Source organism: Lithobates pipiens, unplaced genomic scaffold (genome assembly GCF_037356315.1).
Source record: "Lithobates pipiens isolate NorthernLeopardFrog02 unplaced genomic scaffold, aLitPip1_a1.2 Scaffold_23, whole genome shotgun sequence".
In the NCBI taxonomy this organism is placed as follows: Eukaryota; Metazoa; Chordata; class Amphibia; order Anura; family Ranidae; genus Lithobates; species Lithobates pipiens.
The window spans coordinates 118,596,713-118,624,338 of record NW_027507785.1 but is presented as its reverse complement, the minus strand read 5'-3'; the positions used below and the strand labels follow the sequence as shown (position 1 = coordinate 118,624,338).

At 41.6% G+C, this 27,626-nt stretch overlaps 1 protein-coding gene across 1 annotated transcript in view; it reads right to left on the bottom strand.

The window, feature by feature from the left end:
- The window catches only part of PVALB (parvalbumin), a 46,957-nt gene that overhangs the window by 449 nt on the left and 18,882 nt on the right, over window positions 1–27,626 (bottom strand). Inside the window, exons 2-4 of the mRNA XM_077452260.1 lie at window positions 26,656–26,729; window positions 19,275–19,407; window positions 15,778–15,887 (exon numbers count right to left, since the gene is read on the bottom strand). Of these exons, the coding sequence (XP_077308386.1) occupies window positions 15,778–15,887; window positions 19,275–19,407; window positions 26,656–26,716 (304 nt within the window). The 5' untranslated portion in view covers window positions 26,717–26,729. The remainder of the gene's footprint in view (window positions 1–15,777; window positions 15,888–19,274; window positions 19,408–26,655; window positions 26,730–27,626) is intronic.

The following is a 27,626-nucleotide window of genomic DNA, read 5'->3' as shown; positions in this document are numbered from 1 at the left end:
ACATAGATTCATGAAAGTGCACCGCACTCAGTCATTTAGCACTTTGATGACTTTCACTGTTTGTAGAATAAAGGCTTTGTGGTTTATACATCTACAATGGATACACAGTCCTTTTTAAAGAAGTAAACGCTGTGTGGATTCGTGAGGATAAAATGTTTTTTGCCTATTGTGGTTTCCAGATGCAGATATAGGGATTTCTTCTGCATATGTTTAAATAAGATACAAATTCAATAGTCACTGTTTATAACACTGTACTAATCACTAATGCTGAATGTGTAAACCATCAGTAATGTGTAATGTGTATTGATCATAGGTAAAGCTACAGAAGCTGATATGTCAACATGGCCACAGCCTAAGCATTGGAGCTGTGGGAAAAAAGTGATTTATAAAGGGTAATAGCAGCCTTTCCCGTGCATATGACAAAGAACACTACAACCAACCAATTTAGGCAAAGAAGTAGCACATAAAGAGCAAATATTCCGGTACAGACGCTAAGGCCCCATTCACAGCTGAGTGTTTTGTAGCTTGAAGCCTGAAGCTACAAAACGCTGGAGGGGAAAAAAATCTATTATTCTCAATAGAGATGGTTCACATGCCCATTCCAAGTCGCCTGAAGCCAAACGCCTGAAGCTCAAACAAGTTCTGGATCCTTTTTTGTCGCTCGAATCGGGCAGATTTGGGCGTTTTTCTTCGTTTTACATTGGTGACCTTTTGCCCTGCACGAAATTGCGGCAAAACACGGCAAAAACTGCAGCAAAGTCACGGTAAAAAACGCTGCAAAAACACCATAAAATCGCGTGATTTTCTGCCTGAAAACGCTATGCTCAGGTGTGAATGGGGCCTAAGTCCCTGGGCTGCCTCTGATCACAGGAGTCGGTTCCTATAGTGGTCAAACAGTGACACAGTCTCTAAATAGTCTCCAAAAAAAGGAAATAGAAACTGTTCTCTATATTGAGTATCAGGACAATTTATTGAACCCTCGTTTCCCTCAGTGAAGAGCTTACTCATAGGATAATGACCCCTATGAGTAAGCTCCTGACCTAGTGAAACGTATTAGTGGGTCTATACATAAGGAGTAGTCTGTATGTTAAATTACTCAATACATTGTTCCACTTCCCTTTTTTAGAGTCCTTGTAGACAAGGAAGCTGTTTTGCTCTATAGTAGGCCCTGGTGCAAATTGTCCTGATACTTTCTGCTTTGAAGAAGCGTGTGATATTACCCCCTGCTTCCAGCATTGTATTTTTCAGTGCAAGTCACCAAGCACCATTTCTGTCACAAGGAAAAAATGATACCCCCAGTTGCGTTCAGCAGGCAGTACTGGCATTGGAATTGATGCAAGTCCTTTACTATTCGCACTGGCCCTTGAACCACTGGCCGAGGCCGTTCGACAGGCAGAATCTATTTGCGGATTTATTAGAGGAACGAGGATTGAAAAAATCTCTTTGTATGCTGATGATGCATTACTGTTTCTTGGGGATACAGAAGGTTCTTTAAGCTCCTTAATGTCACTAATAAAATAATTTGGATCGTTTTCTGGTTACATTATTAATTGGGATAAATCCGTACTACTTCCCTTAGACAATCCTAGTCTGTCCAGGTTAAAAGAGGCCCCTCAAGTTAAAATAGTGTCATCATTTAAATACTTGGGAATAATTATAAACTCTAGAATAGAAAACTATTTAATGGATAACTTGTCACCTATTCTTAACAAATTTCAACTTAAGAGCATGGCGTGGACCAAATTGCCATTATCGGTGGTAGGCCGTGCAAATCTCATAAAAATGATCTGGACCCCTCAATTGTTATATATACTCCATAATTCACCGATATGGATAACTTTAAAATGGTTCAAAAAAACAGAATCAATATTTCGTAGGCTATTGTGGAAAGGAAAAACCCCGAGAATTAAGTTATCAATTCTCCAGAGGGCAAGGGATTGGGGTGGATTAGCGGTACCACAGCCAAGACTCTACTTCATAGCCTCCCAGCTTCAGCATTTTGCAGGCTGGGGGGAAAGTACTTGGGAAGACCCCATACAGGTTTTACTGTTAAATAACAGTTTTCGATATAATCTTGTGGCTCAGTTGGAATCCGGAGCCCTGGGTAACACCGGTAGGGGTCTAACAACGACACTTATGAATAGAGTCTGGAAGGAAATGAGGAGTATAATGAAATTTGAAGGAGTCTCAAAATACTCCCCGCTTTGGGGGAATAAGCAATACAAAGAACTATATAAATTGGAGGGATTCGAAAGCTGGCACTCTAAGGGGCTTCAATATATAGAACAGATGTTTACACATAACGTTCTGCGCTCCTTTCAGGACCTGCAAGAATCCTTTCAACTGCCTTCTAGTCACTTCTATAAATATTTACAATTACGGCATGCGATTCAAACTCAGTTTAGAAGGGAAAAGATAGTGATAAAACCTACCCCACTTATAACATCATTAGCAAGGGGGGAGGAAAAAAAGGGCTTGAATTCGTGTTTATATGGCCAATTGATGAGACTATATCAGGATAAAGTTGTCAGCCCAGGTAGAACAGGCTGGGAGAGAGACATAGGGGACATCTCAGATGAAAACTGGCAAATTATTTTGAGAAGGGTACCCCTAGTATCATTATCACCGGCTCATTGCCTGACGCAACTATTTATAATATATAGGGTATATAGAACACCAGTTAAATTATTTAAGTGGGGCAGACGTGATTCTCCAGAGTGTCCTAGATGTCAAAAGTCTCCAGCGGATTTAATACACATGATGTGGAATTGTCCAAAAGTGGCTAGATATTGGCGAGAGGTGGTTAATACAATCAATGCTACATGTAATACGCATATCGACAGGACCCCTATGACATGTCTACTAGGATATTTGGACGAGGAAGGTTTCTTTCCCAGGGAGGTGATGATATTAGTTACCAGACTATTGTTTATTGCACGTAAGTTAATTGCTCTAAGGTGGATATCTTCGAATGCACCTTTACTTGAGGACTGGCGTCTTCAGGTAAATGAAAACATCTTGAAAGAACAACAAATTGGTTGCAATAGGGGAGAATCCAATAACTGGATTAAAATATGGAAACGATGGATATCGGATCCACGGGTAGCTCCACCCTCATTGGTAATGGGGGAGTCTGTATTGAGTGGTTAGTATAGTTTTTCTTTTTCTGTTTGAGTGGGACAGTAAAAGCAGTATTCAAAGGAAGATGTGGGTATAAACATTCTCCTCCTTTGTCAGCTTGTGATATATAACTCACTATGGAAACTACGCTATGGATTTTTCGCCCGGAGAGTGCGTGTGTTTTTTATATTTTTTTATTTATTTATTTATTTTTATTTTTTTTGTTTTTTTTGTGTTTATGTCTGTGTGTATGTTTGTAAATACTTGTGTCTAAAGGATGGTTAGGTAATATATATGATAGTGGCAAGTAAGAATAAGAGAAAAATATAAAAAGTTGTTTTGCACGGATCAATTGAAATAAATAGGAAAACGAGAATATGATGTATTAGCGGTATAAGGAAACAAAACTGTAAAATATAAAACTGATATTGTAACTTGGTCTGTTATAACTTGTAATATGTCAAATAAAGAAATAAACAACAAATAAGGAATTGATGCAAGTCAATGGGGCTGCACCTCAACCATGGTTAAAACAGTCATTGAGGAGGGGATGTATTGCCTCCCAGATGTTTCTCAGCCACGTCCTTAACCACTTAAGGACCAAGACCGAGATTTGTTGTTTACAAGTTAAAAACTTTTTTTTTGCTAGAAAATTACTTAGAACCCCAAAAGTGCGTTCCGGCAGCACTTGTCCCCCTCCTTCTCCTCCGAGGTACGCTGTCGCCGTATAACACGCACCCACGATTTTGCCCCTATTTTCAGGGGAAAAAAGTTTGTGTTATACGTCAATAAATACAGTATATATTTTTTCCTCACACCCTAGAGAATAAAATGGCGGTCGTTGCAATACTTTGTCACACTGTATTTGCGCAGAAGTCTTACAAGCACAATTTTTGGGGAAAAAATCTATTTTTTTAATTAAAAAATAAGACAACAGTAAAGTTAGCACAATTTTTTCTATATTGTGAAAGATAATGTTACGCCAAGTAAATTGATACCCAACATGTCACTCTTAAAAATTGTGCCCACTCGTGGAATGGAGACAAACATTTACCCTTAAAAATCTCCATATTTAAAAAATTCTACAGGTTGCATATTTTGAGTTACAAAGGAGGTCTAGGGCTAGAATTATTGCTCTAGCTCTAAGCAATACCTCACACCTCTGGTGTGAACACCGTTTTCGTATGCGTTCACTTCTGCACGTGAGCTTGGCGGGACAGAGGCACGTTTAAAAATTATTATTTTTTTCTTATTTATTTTACCTTTTTATTTTTACACTCTTCTATTACAAAAAATGCTGTCACTTTTATTCATATTACAAGGAATGTAAACATCCCTTGTAATAGAAAAAAAGCATGACAGGACCTCTTGAATATGGGATCAGGTGTCAAAAAGACCTCAGATCTCATATTTACACTAAAATGCAATAAAACCCCCCCCCCCAAAAAAAACAAAGTTTTGTTAAAAATAAAAAAGTCTCTTTAAGAGCTATGGGCGGAAGTGACCATTTGACATTGCTTCCGCCCTGCAATGTACGGAGGCTGGTGGGGGCCATCTTCCCCTCACTCGTCTCCAAACCTAACAGGGAGAAGGACCCTGCCGGCAGCTCCAGTAGGAGGTGGAGGGCACCTCAGAAGGGTTTGATTCCCTGCAATGGTAAAGCATAATGGACTACTATGCATCGCATAGTAAACCATTATGTGTCACTTACCTGACACAGGAGCCAGTGAAGTCACCGCTGTCCCCTGTAGTCTGGAGCCTGGAGCCTCCATCTTCTTGGTGGTTCTCGCTGCTCCGGCGCTGTCATTTGTCGGAGCCGCGATGACGTCACTCCCGCGCATGCGCATGGGAGCTGCCACTCGCGGCATATCGCTGTGGCTCGCTCAGTGCGCCTGCATGCCGCTGTCTACGGTGCATGGCAAATATCTCCTAAACTGTGTAGGTTTAGGAGATATTTCTTGTACCTACAGGTAAGCCTTAATATAGGCTTACCTGTAGGTCAAAGTGGTTTGTAAGGGTTTGCAACCACTTTAATCAATTCGTGCCTCAAAATTCTACCACTAGGGGTCTTTCTGCTTTTTGATCTAATACTGGATGTGGCACACAAAATTGCAAGAAATTGCTGTTCCATACATATTGGATCATTTAAAGGATAACTATATTAACGTTATCCTTTAACAGTAAACTTCTTCTCCAATAGATGGCTGTAGCTTATTGTCTAATTGCAGTGCAGATATGCTAACATGGTTGTTTTAGACAATTGTAGGGTCTGAGACATAGCTAAACTCCTCAGGGCTTAATTCAAACTGACAGGGCCCCAGGACATCTCTTTATTATTAACAGCCATCATACACAGAATTGCCTAATGGAATATAACTTTTATCATGAAAGCCTGTTCTCTACAGCATAACACATAAGAAAATGTTGGATTGGTATCAGAGCTGAGGTCCCCAGGGTTCGGGACAGTTGCTACTTCTGTTACCCTTCTAGCTTCTCTACTCAATTGTGGAAATTATGAATTAGAAGGTAACCCTCTCGGTTTGTCAGATTACTGGTTTTCAAAAAAAAATTCAAGCTCAAAGGATAAACTGATGTAAAACCGGAAACTTGACAGTAACTACCATTAATTAGCTTTATGTAACCTTGCTGAGACTTTGCTGTCTTTGCTATACAGTGACAGGCTTCAGTTGCTAAGAGTTGCCAGTCTTGCGAACATTTTAAGGGATTGAAAGTACATATGATTGCTATGCTAAACAATGTGGTGCTATATCAGGAATCATTTCTGTAGGTCTTCCACTGGGGCTCCATGACTAGATCAATTACATTTCTAGTGATTGTTGATTGATTAAGGAAAATGATGCACAAAGATACATTTCAGATTCATTTTGGACTTGAAATCTAAAAAGAGTGATTTAAAAGCCATAAGAGAGAATGTCTCTTACTGACTAATGCTGAAAAATGTTCTGCTGCTGGATTTGTAATTGGTTATTGGTTTATTATGTATTACTCAATGTTAATTTGGAGCAAAAAATATATATATTTTTCATTTGTCAGTGTATTTTCCTTATTACAATGTGATGTGGACTGGTTTGGGAATTGTTTTGATGAAATTATTGGCTTTAGAAATATACATTTCACCATTGGACTGAGGGGCGACCCAGGCACTGCAATCCTTATATCAATGGAGGAAAAAAAAAAGATTAGATGGAAGGAAAAATACCTGTTTTGCCTCTGGTCGGACATTCCCATGGAAAATGTCAGATCGGACCGTGTTGTCGGATAATCCCACCGTGTGTGGGCTCCATCGGACTGTTTCCGTCGGAATATACGACTGACAACGTTTTAGAGCTGGGCTATAAAATTTTCCGACAACATGATCCGATTGGACTTTGTCCGATCGTTTGTAGAGAATTCCGATCGGACAAAGGGCCACGCATGGTCAGATCAAATTCCTAGACCAAAGCTATTGGCTACTAGCCTGAACGTAGTCCCATCGTAACTAAATAACGTCATCACGTTACGAACAATCGGATTTTCCGACAACTTTGTCCGACCGTGTGTATGCAACACCAGTTTCGGACAAAATCCGTCGGACAAAATCCGTCTGACAAAATCCGACGGATTTTGTTGTCGGAATGTCCGACTATGTGTACAAGGGCTAATAGACACCAAATAATAAAATCCTGCTAAAATCTGCATATTGTATTGTGTAGGTATGTCAAAAACATGAAACAATTCATGTAATCTCCTGGTGCACATTTGCAATTGCAAGCTTTCAATCGTGTGACAAATCCAGCCAGTTCATTAGGTAGAATTTGCAGTATGGAATTAATGGTTGAATAGTTAAATACATAAACAGGATCAGAGATACCAGCTGTCACTGTTTTCATTGCCTTCGGAGACATTGGTCAAGTGGATCAGCATGACAGCCAGGGAACTAGTATTTGCAGGAGAGGTAAACAATGGCAGTCTTTTTTTTTTTTTTTTTTACCTTAGTCAGTTTCAGTTAGGACCAATGGCTCCTGCTGCTATCAATCTATCCAATGTGGACCCAAGACAGCGTCTGGAGCTCCTCGCTGTAAATATCGGGTTCAGGTAAGTAAAATGGGGGCTTTGGGGGGCAGCTGCACCACAAAGGGTTTTTCACCTTAAAGTATAGAATGCATTAAGATGCAAAAGCTCGAGACTTTACAACTCCTTTATTAAAATATAAGAGGGTAGAGGTGCATTGAAATGTTCTAATAAGACTACAAAATAATCCACCTTAAAAAAATCTGCAAGCATTTTAGGACTGTGCTCTCATTTACTCTGTCATTGAAGATAATGGACCACATTTATCAAAGTGTCTGAAACAACTGATCAGATTTAAACCCACACTATCACACTGACACATGATAGTTTGGCAAACGTCCATAAGGGGTGCAAGGGTGCCGCCCCCCTAATCTATGCACCTGTCTTCTAATCGAATGCAGGGCACTGGACGCATGGATTCCAATGGTTTTTTTTTTTAAGCACATGATTAGAGCCCGAGGCTCTAACTGGCCAGTGGTCTCAGGACCGACTTCCTGTTTGGCCAGGAGGAGAAGCAATGGTCTGCAGGGACAGCTCACCCGCAGCCACATCCAGCACTCTCTGGCTCAGACAGTGGAGGGATGAGGAGGGGAGATCAGCGTGTCATCCCAGCTAGCCATCTGCCTCCTAAGGTAAGGAGGCCTCAGATCACTGGCTTCCCATCCTTCCGTCCCCTGCCGGGGGGGCATCGCTGCCTTCCCGTCCATCTCTCACTCTCCCACAGGGGGTGGCGTGGATTGTGAGGGATGGCCCTTGTATTAGGGCCCCCTTCTTCTTGTATAGGGGAATAGGAATAAGGTGAAATATTTGCTGCCTGGCCAGTTGTAGCTCTTCCATAGCCACAATGCATGACCAGGGATCCTGCATTGTAAGTGAGGGTGCCAACAGCCTGCCCACATTTCCGTCACATCAGAGAAGGTTGGCTGCCAGTGAATCAAAGAATGTGGTAAGTAAACATTTTATTCATAATCCCCTAGACAAAATGAGCATTTAAAATAACACTAAACTCAGTTTAAAAAAAAAAATGATTCCATTCAAGTATGTATTAGGTCAAAAAAACTCCATGACAGACTCCATGGCAGCATACGTTTGGGTAGCCTCGCCCTCGTTCCTACCCCATAGGATTCCACATAAATTTTCAGGATGAGCCAGAGGCCATGTTCCTTTTTTGTCCTCCTCACTCATACGACCATGTTGTATGAAGTCTTCCTACCTTTTGTAATTATCAGTGACCGGGTCCCATGCGTATATTAGGAGCATCATGTGGTCCTGTTGTGTCCAGAAGTCTTCCAGGATGGCTCCGGTGGTCACAGAGTCCCCAGCTAACAGCGGGATGGTGTTATGGCACATGTGTGCAGAAAATCAATACCTGCAAAACTGAGGCCCTGCCAATGGCGAGCTATTGTGCCAAGTCTGATGCCCTGCTAACAGTGGGGGACCCTTAAGTGTGCCCAACATGGTTGCTTCAATGGTTGTTCCTGCTTCTGGGATCCGAGTCACTCTGCGAATGCATTAATTGCCCTGTGGATACGTCAGTATGTTTGGCTTGAGGTCAGCAGAAGGGACCAGATGGCATGCAAACTCTTCGGCAGTAACTCCACTTATGTTAAAAAATTTAAATAAATATATAACCAAAATGAAAACATATGGAGATGACTGTGCTCTCTGGGTTAACTATGTGCATTGCAGCATTTTTTCCTTTGCTTTTCTTTTCTGTCCTGAACAGATAACTGTTTAAGGCCCCTTTCACACATGCGGACAGTATGTCCGTATTTCATCCATCCGTTTGCGGACGAAATACGGACATACATGCATTCCTATGGAATAGCGGGTGTCTGCGGATGAACATCCGCAGACACCCGCTATTGTCCGCCTCCGCAATTGTCCAATTCTGCAGACGGAGCAAAATCCTATTTTTCTATCCGTCTGCAGAGCAGATCGGATGAACACGGACAGACGCTCCATAGAGGAGAGCAGAGAGCTGACAGGACGGTCCCTGCACAGTGTGCGGAGACCGCCCTGTCCGCCACCGGCTCAGCGGTGACAACGGAGCGATCCCCGCTGAGCGAGCGGATCATCACTCATCAGTAATGATCTGCCCCGTGTGAAAGGGGCCAAAGCAGGATTTGCCCTCTGTGTGGCAGGCTCTGTTAATGAATCACCTGTTGGTGTTGGTGCTCTGATGTGAGATCCTGCAGTGTCAGCATTCCTTTAGCAGTAGTTAATCCCTTAGGGGTTTTTCTCACCTAGCAAACAGAAACAACTGTTGCATTGGGGCATATTTAAGAAAGGTAAATCCACTTTGCACTACAAGTGCACTGGGGTTGGGGTTGGGGGGGGGGGGGGGGTAGTGTCTTCTTTACTGGTTTGACAGCCCTTCTGTGTGCCTCTTAAAGCTGGTATATGGAAAGCTGACTATTGGACACTTGCTATTAAAAGAGTTGTAAAGGCACAAGGTTTTTAATTTTTTAATACTATGCATTAACATAAAAAAAAACTTTTGTGTGTAGCAGCCTCCCCAGCACCCACTAATTACTTACCTGAGCCCCATCTCTCTCCAGCAATGTCCACGAATGTCTAAGCCGTCCGGGTCACTCCTTCTGATTAGCTGAGACACAGCAGCTGCACCATTGGCTCCTGCAGCTGTCAATCAAATTCAGTCAGCCAATCACAGGAGAGAGGGGGTGGGGTCGGATTGGGGCTCCGTGTCTGAATGGATGCACAGAGCTCTGACTCGGCTCGAGTGCCCCCATAGAGAGCTACTGGCTTGATAGGAGGGAGGGGCCAGGAGCAGCAAAGAGAAGGATCCAGGCTGCTCTGTGCAAAGCCAACTGCATAGAGCAGGAAAGTATAACATGCTTGTTGTTTTTATTTATTTTTTAAAACTAACCTTTACAATTACTTTAAGTCTCTCCAGAGCTGCATGTATTATGCACACCATAAACTGGGCATTTGGTGCTCGTACCTTGGCAGGCAAAATCCTATATGAATTTCCTGCTTTGTGCAGGCATCCAGGGAGGAAAATGACAGCGACCAGCAGGTTGCCACAGGTAGTCAAGACATTCTAAAAGGAGTCTGTTACAACTCTCCCTCTCTCCCTGTAAAATAATTCTCTACTCTGACAATGTTGAGGTTTTTCCTTGCAGGACCAGTCAACTGGCCAATTTAACCTTCTTTAAAACATTTCTAAAAGGAAGATGCAGATGAGTAGGATCTTTAAGCAGGCTTTTGTACCTTCCTTTTGGAAAGCTGTTAGGATGCCTAAAATGTAAGATCCTGCAGAGGTACCTGCAATGCAAGTATTTTTTTTCCCTTTGATGTTTACACTAAAAGCTCATTCTAGAAGAGTGGTGCAAATTGAATAGAAGGACAGAGCAGCTGAATGTCTTGGTGGTCAGCACCTTTCGCCACTGAGTTGCTCAGTTCAAACCCCAACCAAGACACTTCTACCTGCACTGCAGGATGCCAGATTAGGCACTTATGAGGAAAAATAATTAAAATTTTCCAGCATATTGGGTCACCTAATTGGTCGATGTGGCCTTTGTGAGCTTAAACATATGCATGGAGTTGAAATTGGAGGATGCTGTGTCCTTCAGGGGCATACTCAATCATGATGATTGGGTGTGTCCTGGGGGGGGGGGGGGGGGTTAGAGTCTTCTGGTGGTAACTTTGTGTTGGACTTGTCCTTAGGAGGTATAGCCTTAACAACTTGCCTCTCTGCCCATGCAGTGGAAGTTGGGATGAAGGTTATTAATTCTATCTGAAAGAATAATTCTACAAGTGGGACAATCTTGTCTGCATTGCGAGAGTCTAAGCAGTCCCCTTCAAGGGCTAGCCTTGATAGCAAAGGGCTGCATTTAGCCTAGCCTCCTGACTCAGAGTAAATGTCTGCCAAATGAAAGAAGACTGCAGTTCTATTCTTCAATGAGGCTCAACACCATCACAGTGGTGTCCTACATCAGGGGGTAGGTCAGAACCTACAGGGTCAATCCACTGAGAAGTGGTAGAGATGACTTGATCTGTGACATTCACAACTTCTTGGGAAGAATAGGGAAATAAGTGGTTCCTACATCCAGGTTCCTCCAAGTGGATTTCATCTCTGTACAAGGTTTCAGGGTTAGATCTGCTAGCATCTCCTTACTATTACAAGGTGGAAGGCTTTTCTCTAGGGGCCTGGACCAAGCCCTGGGTTCGGTGCTTTCCCTCCAGTCCAATCCATATTTAGATTTTTGGGGTCTGTTGCTAAAGACTGTGGAAATTATTGCAGTGATTCCCCATTGGCCAAACAGGCCTTGGTTCCTGCTTTTGATACTGGGTTATCGGATTGAAGTACTTTCTCCCCGATGAGATCTTTTGTTGCAGACGGCAATGCTCCACCCTTGTTCAGCTCTTCCAGTTTCTCATCCTGGAAGAAAGAGACTGATCAGGCTTGGCTGTCGTTTCTCTAAACTAATGTTTATAAATCTTACATTGAATAGGATTTGAATAGAATGTGTCCTTTTTGTACTGCTTTGTTTCTTTTGCTTTAGTCCTTTGGTTAGGTACATTCTGGTATTCAACTGATTTTAAGCTCTCTTAGAGGGCATATCTCTGCAGTTCCTGTCATATCCAATGTCTCATCGGTGGACAATCCTTTATTCATCCAATACTTTGATGGGGGGCTGCATCTGAGTCTCAAAGGAGAGCCAAGATTCATAGTTTCATAGTTAGTAAGGTTGAATAAAGACACCAGTCCATCCAGTTCAACCTGAGTGTCTACAATTGTCCCTATCCCTGTACATTACACACTCACATTTGTCCCTACCCTCAAGAAGCCCACAATCCAAGGTACCCATTCATATACTAGGGCCAATTTTTTTGATAGAAGCCAATTAACCTACCTGCATGTCTTTGGTTTGTGGGAGGAAACCGGAGTACCCGGAGGAAACCCACGCAGGCACAGGGAGAACATGCAAACTCCAGGCAGGTAGAGTCGTGGTTGGGATTTGAACCAGCGACCCTTCTTATTGCTAGGCGAGAGTGCTAACCACTACACCACTGTGCCGCCCACAAGATTCTCTAGCTGTAATTTATTACTTGCTCTGAATTTCCTTTTCAGGTCCAGGTGAGATCTCCTTGCCGTCCAGTTTGGATAAATACTGAGCTATTACGACATGCACTCTGCCAAGATCAAAGCTTTAGGCTAGGAAGGATCCTTTTGGTTTCTTACAGCTCCAGGTGGGATCCCCTCCAGTCCAGGTGGAGTAAGTATTGAGCCATGATGTCAATCTCTATAGGGCTGCATCCTCAGCAGGAAGCCTGTCCAGAATCAGGGCTTTTAGGACCCTTTGGCAGTTTGCTGCTCCAAATGGGATCTTTTTCAGTCCATTTTTGAGTAAAAGCTCGGTCATGAAGGCAGCCTCTTTATAGTTCTATTTTCATCAGTCAGGAGGTTTGCCGGAACCTGGGCCTCGTGCCATGAGTGATCCTTGTTGGGTTTCTGTCTAGCAGGGGTAGTGTTTATATCCCTACTGGGCAGCAATCTGAGGTGGCTCTGGCATTCTATGAGAACAAAAGATTTGTTCCTCCCATATGCAGGACGACCAAGGATAACTGGTTCCATGCCATTGATATTGAGATACTTCGAGCATGCTCTCAAGCTATAGCTTAACTCAGAGTTTTAGGACATATTTGTCATTCTCTCTAGCAGATCCAATGGGATGGAGATATCATCCAGAATCATTGCTGGATTACAGCCAGCCAATAAGCTTATAGAGCTTAGGGCTTGATTCCTATGGAAGCAGTCACCACACACTCAACCAGGAGTGTAAAAGGGTGCCAAGAATATTTGTGGGGGTTGACATGTCTTCTGGCTCATTGTAGGGTATAGCTAACTTCTGTTATTATCTATCCATAGGGTTTCTGTTGGCTTTGTGTTTAAAATACAACTTTTATGAAGTCTCACCCTTGTTTTTTTGTCTAGTTAGTTCCCAAACGTATGCTGCCATGGAGTCTGTCAGGAAAACAGAAAATTTACTATCAAATACTCACCGTGATTTTCCTTTCCTGATGGACTCCATGGCAGCAGGAGTTCCCTCCCAGTGTCATGAGTAGGCTAGTTATGGAACGCGGCCTCTGGTTCAGCCTGAAAATTTCTGGGAGTGGGGTCCTATAGGGTAGGAGCGAGAGCGAGGCTACCCAAACGTATGCTGCCATGGATTCCACCGGGAAATTACAGTAAGTATTTGATTGGTGCATTATTTTTTTGTTGTAGTGATCTGAATTCTTATTAGAAAGTAGCTATGTTCATTCTCCATGGTCCTGCTGTAAGTAGGAATGTAGCAACCCTCTCTTGCTTGTTCCTGAAATGAACTATGGACTATGGACCATGGAATTTGTAGTGTGCATAGAGCAGTCCCCCTGACCACAACTTATATACATTGCTTGTTCCAAACAAACCAAAGTTTGAAGGAAGTCCGGGTGCTCATTACAAGGTGGAAGAAAAACATCTAAAGGAGAAGTATGGGAATGCAAAAATAGGTAGTACATGCTACCCTTATACCTGTATTGTATTTCTTTCTTTACTCAGCCCTTTCGTTTTTGGAGAATAGTCTCTTGAAGTGTCCAGCCTCTAACGGCTCTCTCTCAGTTCAAAAGTCTCCAGGGGGTGGATACAGCTCCACAATCCAGCCACTCCTTCACTCCCTACCTCTGGAGGAAATGTGGGTGTGCTTGGTGAAGAGGTGCACACCCAGGCTGCTATCTAGAATGAGCACATTCTTCACATGCCTCTGTTTCCATGGCAGCGAGTCCCTAGCTAAAACCCGTAAGCAGAGAGAGTGTGATACAAGTAGTGAAGTCCTCACCTTTCCCTGGCTGTTATCTGTAAGCTCTCCTCTGCGAGACTCCAACACCTCTCCCTTGGGCTTTGGCATTCCTGTGTCCTCCGATGTCCTTCCCCTCTCTCCCCTCACTCATTTAAAGTTCATGTCTGCGTCTCCTCCAACCGATGGGGGGAGGGGGAAGAGTCACCGAAACTTCTCATGTACAGAAATGAGCACTTGTAAGGTCTCTAGACATAGCACTGTGTTATATCATAAGAGGAGACATGGTGAGGAACATAGTAACATGTGTCCTGTGTCTGTTCTCTGAAATGTACACAGTGCTATGTGTAGAGAACATACCCATGTACAGTACATAGGAGAGGGAGACTGACATCTCCCCCACATCTAAAGTGACCCCAGATATGTCCCCAGAGTCTCCTTTATTGTACATACAAATCATCCCTCTGCCACTGGTCTCATCCCCCCACTACCATCCCTCTCCCACTGATGTCATCCCTATCCCCCATCCCCTGTACTCCTTTACAATCCCATCATCCCCATCCCGTCTATACAATCCCATCATCCCCATCCCCTGTACTCCTATACAGTCCCATCATCCCCATCCCCTGTACTCCTATACAGTCCCATCATCCCCATCCCCTGTACTCCTATACAATCCCATCATCCCCATCCCATGTATTCCTATACAGTCCCATCATCCCTATCCCCTGTACTCCTATAAAATCCCATCATCCCCATCTCATGTACTCATATACAGTCCCATCATCCCCATCCTCTGTACCCCTATACAATTACATCATCCCCATCCCCTGTACTCCTATACAGTCCCGTCATCTCCATCCCTATCCCCTGTACTCCTATACAATCCCATCATCCCCATCCCCGTATGGCATGTGATGACTCTATACGGCATGTGATTGCACTGTACAGCATGTGATGCCACTGTACATCATGCAATGCCACTGTACAGCATGCGATGACTCCGTACTGTATGTGATGGCTCTGTACGGCATGTGATGGCTCTGTACGGCATGTGATGGCTCTGTACGGCATGTGATGGCTCTGTACGGCATGTGATGGCACTGTACAGCATGTGATGGCACTGCACAGCATGTGATGACTCTGTACTGCATGTGATAGCACTGTACAGCATGTGATGACTCTGTACAGCATGTAATGACACTGTACGGCATGTGATCCTGTAATACTCTATTTACAATAAAGGAAACATTATTGCTATAGCGGTACTAGGTAATACACCAATTATGGGGGAGCAAAGCTCTGTCCATGTCTGAGGAGCTCTGGGCTTCAGTAATTTATGTAGGGAGATTTGTTTAATCTCTGTGTATCATTTGAGCCTGTTCACTGGGTATATGTGAGGGTTTACATCCACTTTAAGAATAGTACATACATTTATGAATTATTTTATGAGCCCATACATCTGTTGAATAATTGGTAAAATGTGTTATACTTAACTGAAGTGATTCCTAAAAGCAGCATAAAAATATTTCAGGAATGGGTCCCTATTTCACAAGCTGTAATTAGGGTGTTCTAGGGGTATATCTATAAAGCAGTGAATGTGGTATTTACCAAACATTTGCTGCAGGTGAATTTTCCTGGTGCATTCGTTTTAAATGATAGTGATTGATTCACCAGCAGTAAATGTTTATAGTGTGTCATTTATGCATTATGGATCTGAAGCTAAAAACTCCTTATAAATTCATCCTGACAATTGTGTATCAAAGAAAAAACATAAATATACCTTCCACGCCGATCTTGCCATCTCCATCCTTGTCTCCAGCGGCGAGGAGGACTGTGGTTTCCTTGTCAGATAGACTTCTGCCATTTGGGGTGAAGCCTTTCAATATAAGGCTGCAGAATGGAAGAAGAGATGAAAGATGTATAAGGCTCCTGAACCAAGCAGTACATGAACTGTGTCCAGATACAATTGTTTCCAAACCCTGATTCTTTCCAGAACTGTTGTTAAATTAAAATAAGCTAAATGTCATTTTATGCCCCTAGAGCTTAAAATTAGCCAAATGCTTTATTTATACTTTTTACGTTACAGTATGGCAACTGCAACAAAGAGAGTAGTCCTAAATGAAAAACAGAACTAGAAACACAACAGAAACCTGTTGGTGACCTTCTTCAGAAAATGCTAATTTCTGGGCTACCTGTGGTTTCTTTAGTATTTTAGCCACCTCTCCCTACCAGGAAAATGACTCAGCATCTTGATCATTTGGGTCAGCATGACATCCAGGCAATTACCATTTTTGAAAAAGAGGTCAACCATTTGAGCCTTGATATTTCTCTTGTGAGAGATCTCCTTTTGGCTAGCCATACATGTTACAATCTGACTGTACAATCTTCTTCAGATCTGTCTACTGCTATGTCTACTTAAGAGGGAATGCAAAATAAATGGGTTGCAAAAATGTATTTAAAGTTGCAATGGACAGCTTGACTTTCAACAAATTCCAGCTGAATCAGCAGAAATGTGGATGGTTCTGCTGGCACCACCTGGCTTGGCAAATATTGATTTAAAAAATAGCTGTACTGGGTTCAAAATTATCAGCCAAACAGTGACTGAATCAGAAGCAGTCACTGTTGGAGTATTCAGGCAGCCACAGGTGCTACAGCTGCTTGATTACAATAGCCAGCACAGGGGTCCTCTCTATCTACATTATTTAGCATAGATAGAGGAATCTGTTCATTTTCTCTTGATCAGCCCACAGGCTGAACCAGAGGAATCTACTCTAGCCATGTATGGCTATCATAACAATGAATGTCTCCTATTTTCTCCATTTTGTTCTTCTAAATGTACCATTTTAAATTTTCTAGGAAAAATTCAATACCTGGTAATCCTATGGAAAATCCAGTACTGTCCTGTTTCCAGTAAACAGTGTTATCTCAATTCACAGAAGGAACTGCAGAACATCTCCCCCCATGTTAAGGAGATGAAGAGAGGACCAATGTGATTATGTATATACCATACCTGGTTGATGTCCCTGAAAGCTGGAATTTCATTGAAGTAGATACCGCTACTCCAATGATCTTCACTTGATTCAAGGTCCTGCAGTAAATGCCATTCTCTGAAAGGCATCTGTGCCAAGCACCCAACCGCTTGTATTCACAATGCATTAGGCCAAGCGCTCAGCATGGGACTCCAAAGCAAGTAGAGATCACTGCAGTAGAGGTGCAGCTTACAGGGGCATCAGGCAGGTATGATATATACATAGTTACACTGGTCTAAGCTGGATCAGTGTAACTATGTATAAAATGCACATTCCTGGAATTATTCTTTAACTGGTTCCCAACTGGCTCATGCAGATATACTGTAGCACAATGGCTCTCCTGGAGGAAATCCCATATGGGTACGTCCTTTCCACCAGAGGGCACGTGCGCCACATAGGGGACCCGATGCGCAGGGCCAGCGGGCCAGCGGTTGTAAACACACAAATCCCTGTGCTGTCAGAGGAGATGAGACATGTCGTTTGTTCCTACTAAGTAGGAACAGCGATATGTCTCCTCTCCTACTCAGTCCTATCCCCATACAGTTAGAACACACCTAAGGAACACAGTTGACCCCTTGATCGCCTCCTAGTGTTGACCCCTTTTCAGTAATCAGGGCATTTTTATTGCACTGACCGCTGTATAAATGTCAATGGTCCCAAAAAATGTATCAAAAGTGTCCAATCTGTCTATCGCAATGTCGCAGTACTGCTAAAAATCGCAGATCACCGGCATTACTAGTAAAAAAATAAAATAATAAAAATGCCATAAATCTTTCCCATAGTTTGTAGACACTATAACTTTTGTGCAAACCAATCAATATATGCTTATTGTGTTTTTTTTTTTACCAAAAATATGTAGAAGAATATAGACTGGCCTAAACTGATGAAGATTTTTTTTTTTTTTTTTTTTAAATTGGGGGATATTTATTATAGCAAAAAGTAAAAAATATTCATTTTTTTTCAAAATTGTTGGTCTTTTTTTGTTTATAGCGCAAAAAATAAAAACCACAGAGGTGATCAAAAGCCACCAAAAGAAGGCTCTAATTGTGGAAAAAAAGGATACAATTTTAGTTTGGGTACAGTATTGTATCACTGTGCAATTTTCAGTTATAACGACAAATGCCAAATTTTTAAAAAGTGCTCTGGTCAGGAAGGAGGTAAAATCTTCTGGGGCTGAAGTGGTTAAGATACATCTTAAGGTAGGTCCTTAAAATTGGAAAGTTTTGGTAATCCTAAAGATTGTACAATCAGATTGTTCTGCGTGGTCAACAGTAGATAGTGAGATCTTGCTTTTGGGGTTCCTGAGATATATATGTCCGTGGGTAATTTTACCTGCTAAAGTCCACCTCTACCTGATAATTTTTAGAGGACTAAAGATATTGTGATTCAGTTATACAGCTATTACGCCACATTGGGCAAAACATGCTATATATTTATGTTGTAAAACATGCATCTTTTTTGCATTACATCTCTTCAGCAGCCATAGAAAATACACTTTTATAGGGAAAGCCCTCTGCAATTCAAGGCTTCATTATTTTATAATAGGTTTTATTTATATACAGCACAGTGTGGCACTTGAATAATGTTCTAATTTACCGTTTGCAGCTTTGTCATTTACTTATTATGTATTACAAGCAAGCACCTCATGATGAGCTTTTGTGCAAAACTTGAAAATAAAAGCTGATTTTGCACATGGTTTTATAAAGACATCCCAGTGCACAGGGATTGTCCTCTGTAGATTGGTAAATTGCCTGCAAATATTGGATAATTTTATGTTCTGTTTCATTCATATTCAGAGTCCTCTGGGGCCTTATTATAGGATCTTTGCGATGGTATCTGCATGAAAGTCATAGTTTATGGAAATGGAAATATTTCGCTGGCTGGTATTTTCTATAAAAAGCTCAAGAATTCATCAAAGAACTTAGATAAAGTCTATGGTTTCAGGTTTAAAAAAAAAAAAAAAATCATTGGATAAATGTCACATTCACCCAGCTTGCACAAATTTTCGCAGTAGTTTCTCAAACATTTCTTATCATTGCCAGCTCCATCTAGTGGCCAAAATGCAGCAAAATTTCTGATTGAGGTATTTCAGAAAAAAAAAAAAATACTGCATTATGGTCACTGGATGGTGCTGAGAATCATATAAAATAATCGTATTAGAGAAAATATGGTGAGAATTCAACCAGAATTCATCCTATACATTTTTTATATATAGGCTCCATTTCAAATTACGATGACAATTACTTACCAAAGCTCCTCCTTCTCAATGAAACCACTCTGGTCCTGGTCCAACATGTGGAAAACCTTTTTCACTATTTCTGGGCCTTTGCTCTTAAGGCCACATAACTCAAAGAATTTCTTGTGGTTAAATGAGTCAGCAGCTAGAAAACAAAAACAAGTGATCAAGTAGAAGAATCCAAGAAAATATAAGCACAGTTGTGTATAAAAAAAATGAAGCACAAAGGATTGGAACAAATGTACAGCCTAAGAAGGACCAGTCTGTTTTAATCATTTATATTAAAGCCCAACTTAGCCCAGCTGAGTCTAAATCAGTTAAATGCGATACATTCCCGATCTATCAAAACATTATGGCGAGCCACAACCTGATTACAGAAACCTGTCCCCTGTCAGCAGCTGCACATTAGGGTCCTTGCTCTCGGTGTGGAAGCTGTGGTCTCCCTGCAGAGGTCCTACATGCCCCTTGTTAGAGCTCTGGATGCAGAAGGGAGCATGGGTTTCCCTACAGGATCCTTTTCTACAGCATGCTGGCAGGGGACAGGCATTCCTACCCAGGATGTAGCTGTTTTCCAAGAAAAACAAATGGCTTTGCGCACCTTTTGTTTTAGATTTAAATAAGGAACTTGATCAGTTCTTATAGGCACATGCTGTCTTTTAATTTTTTCTTTGTACTAGTTTCTACTTTTACTGGCATTGATCCAATGCTGCAGTTGTACCCTGCTAGATCTGAGGCTGGGTTCACACCAGTGCGAATTGGATGCTCTATGGAGCTGGTTCACACATCTCCGCAGCGGCTCCAGTTCAAATTGCATAGGAGTCCCTCACTTCTTTTGGTCCGTTTCAGGTCTGAATTCAGCCCAAAATTTGTGCTTAAATTGGACCTGAAACGGTGCTGTGAGCCACTGTGATCTTTAGTGTGAACCCAGTCTAAGACTCCGAATGAGTGATCACATGACCACTGATGGCTTAGTTCTCCGTGGTTCAAGGAGCAGAGAGTGGTGACTATCAAAAATTGCTCTCGGCTCTGCCCCTCCAGTGTTCACTTGATTGCCAGGCTGTGGAGGAGGCGGTATCGGCTGGCTCAGACTCTCAACTTTTTGAGACTGAGCCAGCTGCTGGTCAGGCATCTGGGTGGTTCCCGACATTATGCTCTGTGACATCATCTGACAGCAGATTTTGGCCCACTGTTGGCTGAATCTAGGTCACATGAGTGCAGAAGTGCATTTCTGTGACCCACAAGTATGGTCAAAAATACTTCTCTTTGAAAGAATAGGGATTCGGATATCTGTTTTGCAAATAAAATGGGAACAGTCTATGATAAACTATCAAAGTTTTTTTTTTATTGCGATCTGGCTAGTTAGTTAGTTAGTTAGTGAATGAGTGAGGGGTATAAATGGGTTGCCTAAAGCAGGAGTGAAGTCTTTTTTTTTTAATGCTGATTGGTAGGCTTTAAATTTTTAAACAGGAGAGACGTTTTCTCCCTTCTATTATAGAGGCTTTGATTTGCCTGTCATCTTTTTTCTGTAGGTGTACACTGAGTCGATCGCTTTTTAGAGAAGTCCTTGCAACAAGTGTAAATAAGCCCTTAAGATAGTTGACTAGATTGTGCTCTGTGATATCTTAAAGTGGATGTAAACCCTCACATATGGTTTCAAGCGTGTGTGGCTTGAGTTATTTTGAGGGGACAGCAAATTTACAAAGTTATACAAGCTGTACACGCACTACCTTACTGTAGCAAAGTGTAACTTCTTCAGTGTTGTCACATGAAAAGATATAATAAAATATTCACACACATATATATATATATATATATATATACACACACATATACACTATAAATATTCTATAAATTCTATAAAGTCTATAAATATTGATAGTAATTAGTATTCACTATCACTAGAGAGATAACCTTTTATATTGAAATTAGGTGGACAGGCTGAATAGGGAAACAGGAGGCCTATTAATTATTTCAGTATTGGGAAGATTATGGTGACAGTAGGGCCTCTTAAATGCTTTATTATTAAGCAAACTAGGGTGGTGAGCAGAACTCCAACTTCTCAACACAAATATGAACAAATTATTAAACCTCCTTAATCTTTCCAGTAGTACATTTTCTTCTGATATTGCCAGACTCTTAGCAATTCTAAAACAAATATAACTTCTGCCCTGTTTCCAGCTCTGCAAGTAACTGTTTTCATCTCTGCAATAGTAATGTACAGCCACTTCCTGCAGGAGCCATGTAATTTAGACTCCATTTTGTAGTCCCTCAGACTACAGCAGTGATGTCAACATACTCCTAATACTGATGCTGGGTGGGATTGAATGGATTGTAATTAGTATTCAATTCCATCCACTCATACCTATCTACCCAACCCTGCCCTCCCAAACAGTAAATAGGGAACTATGGGCTGTGGATGGTGATAATAGAGCTTGTTACCACTTTCACCACCTAAAGTAACACCTCGAACCACCCCAAACCTCTCAAAGAATCATAGGACACGTGGTTTCGGAATATTAGATAGGCATCAAGGAGGAACTTCCTACAGGTATCCTGGAATTGCAAACAGCAACTGAGAGGAAGAGTGGCATCAAAGATGTTGAAAGGAGCTATATATGGTGCTAGAAGGTAACATTTACAAAATGAACATTGCAGGTATGGTGGCAGAACAGAGATAAAACATATAGGGGGTTATTTACTAAAAGACAATCCACTTTGCACTGCAAGTGCACTTGAAAGTTCACTGAACTTGGAAGTAAACTTGCTGTAAATCCGAGGGGGACATGCAAGGAGAATAAAAAACAGCATTTTAGCTTTACACATGATTGGATGATAAAATCAGCAGAGCTTCCACTCATTTCAGATCTACCCCTTAGATTTAGAGTGACTGCACTTCCAAGTGCACTTTGAGTGCAAAGTAGATTTTCCTTTCGTAAATAACCCCCATAGTGTTGTGGGGAGGTAATCCTGGAGTGGAGCTTCAATATTTTTGAAACTGGGTAGATTAGTGAGATGGGGGCACAAAATGGTGTAGGCATGTGGTGACCTATTTTGTTTGTATTTGTAAATAACTTTTGCTTAATAATGCATATTGCTTTTGCCTTTTAATTACCACAGAGTTGCTTACAGACAGGTATTTCCTGTCCCTGTTAACTGCGTCAGAAAACCCTGATTGGAGGACTGATATGTTACATAAAGGAGCATGTCCATGAAGAAGGCACAGAGCCACATGACTTTACACACATAGGTGCTATTGTATTTTCACCCTGTAAGCCCTTGTACACACGGTCGGACATTCCGACGGAAAATGTCCGATCGGACCGCATTGTCGGATAATCCGACTGTGTGTGGGCTCCATTGGACTGTTTCCGTCGGAATATCCGACCGACAAAGTTTTAGAGCCGGGCTATAAAATTTTCCGACAACATTATCCGATCAGACTTTGTCTGACCGTTTGTAGAGAATTCCAATTGGACAAAGTGCCACGCATGCTCAGATCAAATTCCTAGACCAAAGCTATTGGCTACTAGCCTGAACGTAGTCCCGTCGTAACTAAATAACGTCATCACATTCCGACCGTGTGTATGCAACACCAGTTTCAGTCAAAATCCGTCAGACAAAATCCGACGGATTTTGTTGTCGGAATGTCTGACTGTCTGTACAAGGGCTAAGAGAAGCTCAGTTGGAACCTTAAGGCACGTGCTCATAATTCTGAGCAAAGGCTAAATGCAGAATGGTTATTAGCATGCACATGCAAATGTATTAGTGTGTGCACAAGAGAGAAATCACCTATTTAAGCTGCATTATGGCAAAAACTGATTGCTGAGTGGTCTTCAGCTAGTTCATGTTTAACCTGCACTTTGACCTGCTATATCTGCCTACCATTGCTGGACCCGGCTTGCCCTTGACCAATCTCTAGATTCCTGCCTGCCTATTGTGACCTTGGCTTGTACTCTGACCCTACTCCTGTTTTGTGCTTCTTGCTGCCCTACTGTGTTCCAACCCCAGCCTGTATCCTGGCTCTGCCTCCATCTTATGTTCCTGTACCTTTGCTGCCTGGGTGTTGAAGACCTTTTGGCTTTTGTTCTGGCTATGCTTTTAGACCATAGGAATACTTGCCTAATAGTCTCTACTTCTGGTCCAGGTGAAAATACAGCAGCACCTGTGTGTATAAAGTCATGTGGCTAATTTCACTGTCTTCCTTATGGACACTCCCCTTTATGCAGCTGCCCATAGCTGTGGTGTATCTGAATAGTATAGTATATCTGAATTATTGTGACAGACATAGCTCTGCCCCGTTTCTATTATCTTGCATGCATCAGATAGATATGTCTGTGGTACTTTACGTGTGTAGTGGTCACCTTCCAGTATAATAAAATGGTAGTAAACTCTCATCCATCTCTCTATAAATAAGCATTAAAAGCACTATTAATTGTTGTACTCAGATACCACCTTGCTTGCTCAGTTTGCTGGTAACCCGTCCCATTCAGTAGCACATGCACATCTCTCCTGTGATTCACGACATGCTCTTTGTGTGGTCAGTCCATTAAGCAGTATGCAGTAGCCATACCTGCTCCCTGCGGCACTGTGCTACCGAGAGACTACATTCTCAACCACAGAACTAGAAGGAAGCTTGGCTAAGAAACTATCATGCATGAGCAAGATTATAGCAAGGGCTACATGAAATGGCGTATTTTGTACTACGGACGTGGAAAACACTTAAGATGACACTGGCTCATTTTGGTAGGAAGGAATTTTCAAACATCTTAAACACAGCAGTAAGGAACATGCAATTGGGACTAAATTGTGATGTATAATATGTGAGAAGAACTTAACATAATGGCCTAATTAAAAAGCAGTATAGTGGGGGATAGATTACTACTGGTTTAATAGGTGAATCTGTGTATTGAAATAGATTTTATATGCAGCTCCTGTTATTCTAGTTACCCTGTCCCTTCTGATCTGGGATGCTATAGCTAGTATTAGCTCAGGGCTCAATATTTGGCACAATATAGAGCCAGGTTAGGCATCCAGTAGCTACTTCTGGTAGTTAGAGGTCCAGTTGCATGACAGATTAGAGGCTACTAGGGACTAATCACAGAGCAGATAGGCTAACTCTGAGTTTCATTATCTCTCCACAATTACTTTTGGAGAAAAACTGCATTCCAGGTTGGTTGGACAATGGCTGGAGGGTCTCCTCATCACCAGAGATCTTGTCTTCAGGTCTCCAAAACCAAGACGACCACTGTATCATAATCATCCTTAGGAGCCCCTGCAACTAGGCTTTCCTGAAACATTTATCTAGAATTATCTCTATTAATATAGTTATTATTAATAACTATAATCCACTCTTGTTGGGCCCTTTGCTTATTAAAACTGTCCGAACATTTGATGTACATATGTTTTATTATATAAAGCTTGTATTATTTCCATAATGGTGTCCATCTATATTTGTGGTTAATGGTAGTTCCTCTGCTCCAAATTACTTTGATTAGATCCCTGGTTAGTTTCTCATCAAACCTACTCTTCCAACTTAGCCAAGGTTCTGGCTCTCTTATTTACCTACAGATTTAGAACACTATCCTGTTTGGGGAGGGTCATTTGTCATGATTTTCTCCCCCCCCCCCCCTCAAAAAAAAGGGCTACAATGTTTTTTTTTTTTGTAGAGCTTAGGAAAACAGGGTAACTTCTTAATGGTTATGCTATTGGAGAGGCTATTTGATTTTGGGGAGCTTAGGAAGAGCCCATAATAGTTTGATACCGGGCAGATAAAGGAGAGCCCTTCTTAGTTTTGATATTGAAGAGATTCGGGAGACAGGCAGCCCTTAACTAATTTTCATATTGCAGATATTATTGAGATGGGGAGGGGGGGTAGGTAGATGCTTTTCATAATGTAAGCCTCCTCACATAATTACAGTATGGCCCCATTCCAGTGTGTATATCCCCCTACCAAAATGTGTCCAATTTCTGATCATTTTGTGGTATCCCCCTTCCTGCTGCCCCCATTCTTAATGTAAACCAAAGAAAATCAATAATTACAATTGTTCCTTTGATAAGGACAAATGAGCAGCATCGGGAGCTGCAAAGATCTAACCATCAGTATCCTTGAGAGAGATACAAATCTAGTTGGTGATCCAAAATGCACCCAAACCATTTTTCAACTGAATAACTCTTTAATACAATACATATAATGCATATGCATTACTTGGCAGGACCCTGACTTGTGAAATTCTGTGTATGTAATGTTCTACAATAAGATGTTCCTTTAAATGTCATGCTCTAGATTACAATAGAAGTCTGATCTCTCTCTTTTTTTTTTTTTTTTTTTTATATGACACAATTTACAGCCTATCATTATCCAAGCTGGATATTTCTCCAGCATCATTTCATCTTTAATTGCTTTCAGGGAACAATAAAGCTTGGTGTCCCTTAGGCAGCAATTCTCTGTGATATAAAGATGTTAATCAGATGTTCCTTTAGAGTGAACACGCTCTAACACTCACTTTTTTTTCTTTTTCAGATTTAAACAGACGTAACCAGTTGTGAAGGACAGATGGAGAGATCTTGACAATAGAAGAAGGCAGTTGGGAGGAAAGGGTGGCTAAGATGCACAAGTCAGCAGAAAGAAACATACAGCAAAGCAGAGATAAAATACCAGGCAATTTTTTTAATGATGGGAAGGGATCTTGGGAAGGGAGATCCACAATTAGGGGTCATAAAATATGGCAAGGGTCTCTCAAGGACTCTCGTTCAATAAAAAGTGAGCTTTTGCTTTTTGGAAACCCTACCTTTTCTTATTAAAATCCCTAAATCTTTTTAGTAAAACTTGCCAGCAATGTAATTTCCAGGGACATTTCCAGGGTTTAAAGATTTGTTCTAGCATAATTTCCTCTCAGTAAAAAACACTCTAGGGATGAGAAACTTTGCCATGAATCTCTTCTTTTTTTATCTACGTTAGATTATAATCTTTTAATCAACACCATGCATTAAAGCATTTAAAATCAAAATGCAAAAACGATCTATATTTCAGTCATTGTTTGCTAACTTGTGATTTGTGGTTCTTTGAGACAATATGAAGTGCAACTATCTTAGGTATCTGTGATCAACCCCTAAGTGTCCTTGGGAAATATTGTAAAAGGATTGCATCTATACTGCTACAGAAGCATCAACTATGTCATAGATTCTCTAAAATATAAACCTAAAGCTTTACAAGTCCACTAAAGAAATCTGTAAGCATTAGTAAGTGCACAAGGAGTTCTTTAACTTTCCTGCAGTGCAGTGGTAGGGGCACATTTCACATTTTAATTCACACAAATTCTGCTTCAAAGGATGCAATAATTGGCAAACAAGCTTTAATGCCACTCAAGCATGCATACAGCATAACTTCTCTTACCTGCAAAGGCCTCCACAGCCTTTGAGATGTCACCAGAAGCGAGCAAATCAGTCATAGGCATTGTGGCTCTGGATCTGCAAGAGAATGGGACAGACTGAGAGGCAGGGTATGTTCTGCTGGACTCATCACTTCCAAGGGGCAGCCGACCTGACTGCGGCTGCTTGCAGGCAGCAACTTCCCGTGACAGTATGGTGGGGGGGGGGGGGGGCTCACCCGCAGAGGGTGAAACTGCTGGCTCAAAGCCATGGGGCAGCATGCCAGTCACCTGAGTATTTAGCAATGTCACTTTATCCTCTTTGTTTAGGACAAAATCACTTAGGATAGTGGATTAACAGGGATGTTATAGGATGACATCTCCACCAAATATATCTGTTATACTTTTGATCACTTTGTTACCAATGGTGTTGGGTGTGCAAGGGTTAAATATGATTTAATTCTCCTATCACCTCCCTGGTAAGCTCTGTATGCTTTCAACATAAATCATTTTCTTCCTGCATTACATAAAAGCACAGCAGAGGATTCTGTTCTCATTGATTAGTCTTGCTTGATTCTGCAGCAAAGGCTTTACTAGTTAGGCCGAGCTTAATCACATACTGCATTATGTGCATCACTTAGGGATTCCGCTACACACAGAATCAGCATTGACCCTCCAAAAAAAATCCAGAACCGGGAAAATACATTTTTAGGTCTGATTGAAGATCTCTGCAACCAACACTGCAGGTTGTTATTGCATGCAAGCTCTCCCTATGCATCTGTCTTAAAGGGGCATTAAACCCAGAAATTGCATTATTTAGTTATGGATTTATATTCATGGGCTATATTCTTTACTGCTCGCGTATAATCATCCATTCCTGCATACAATGTAGTCTCATTTCTCTTGCTGCAACATGAGATAAATAGGGGTGTGCTTACTAAACCTGGAGAGTGCCAAATCCTGTGCAGCTCTGCATAGAAATCAATCAGCGTCCAGG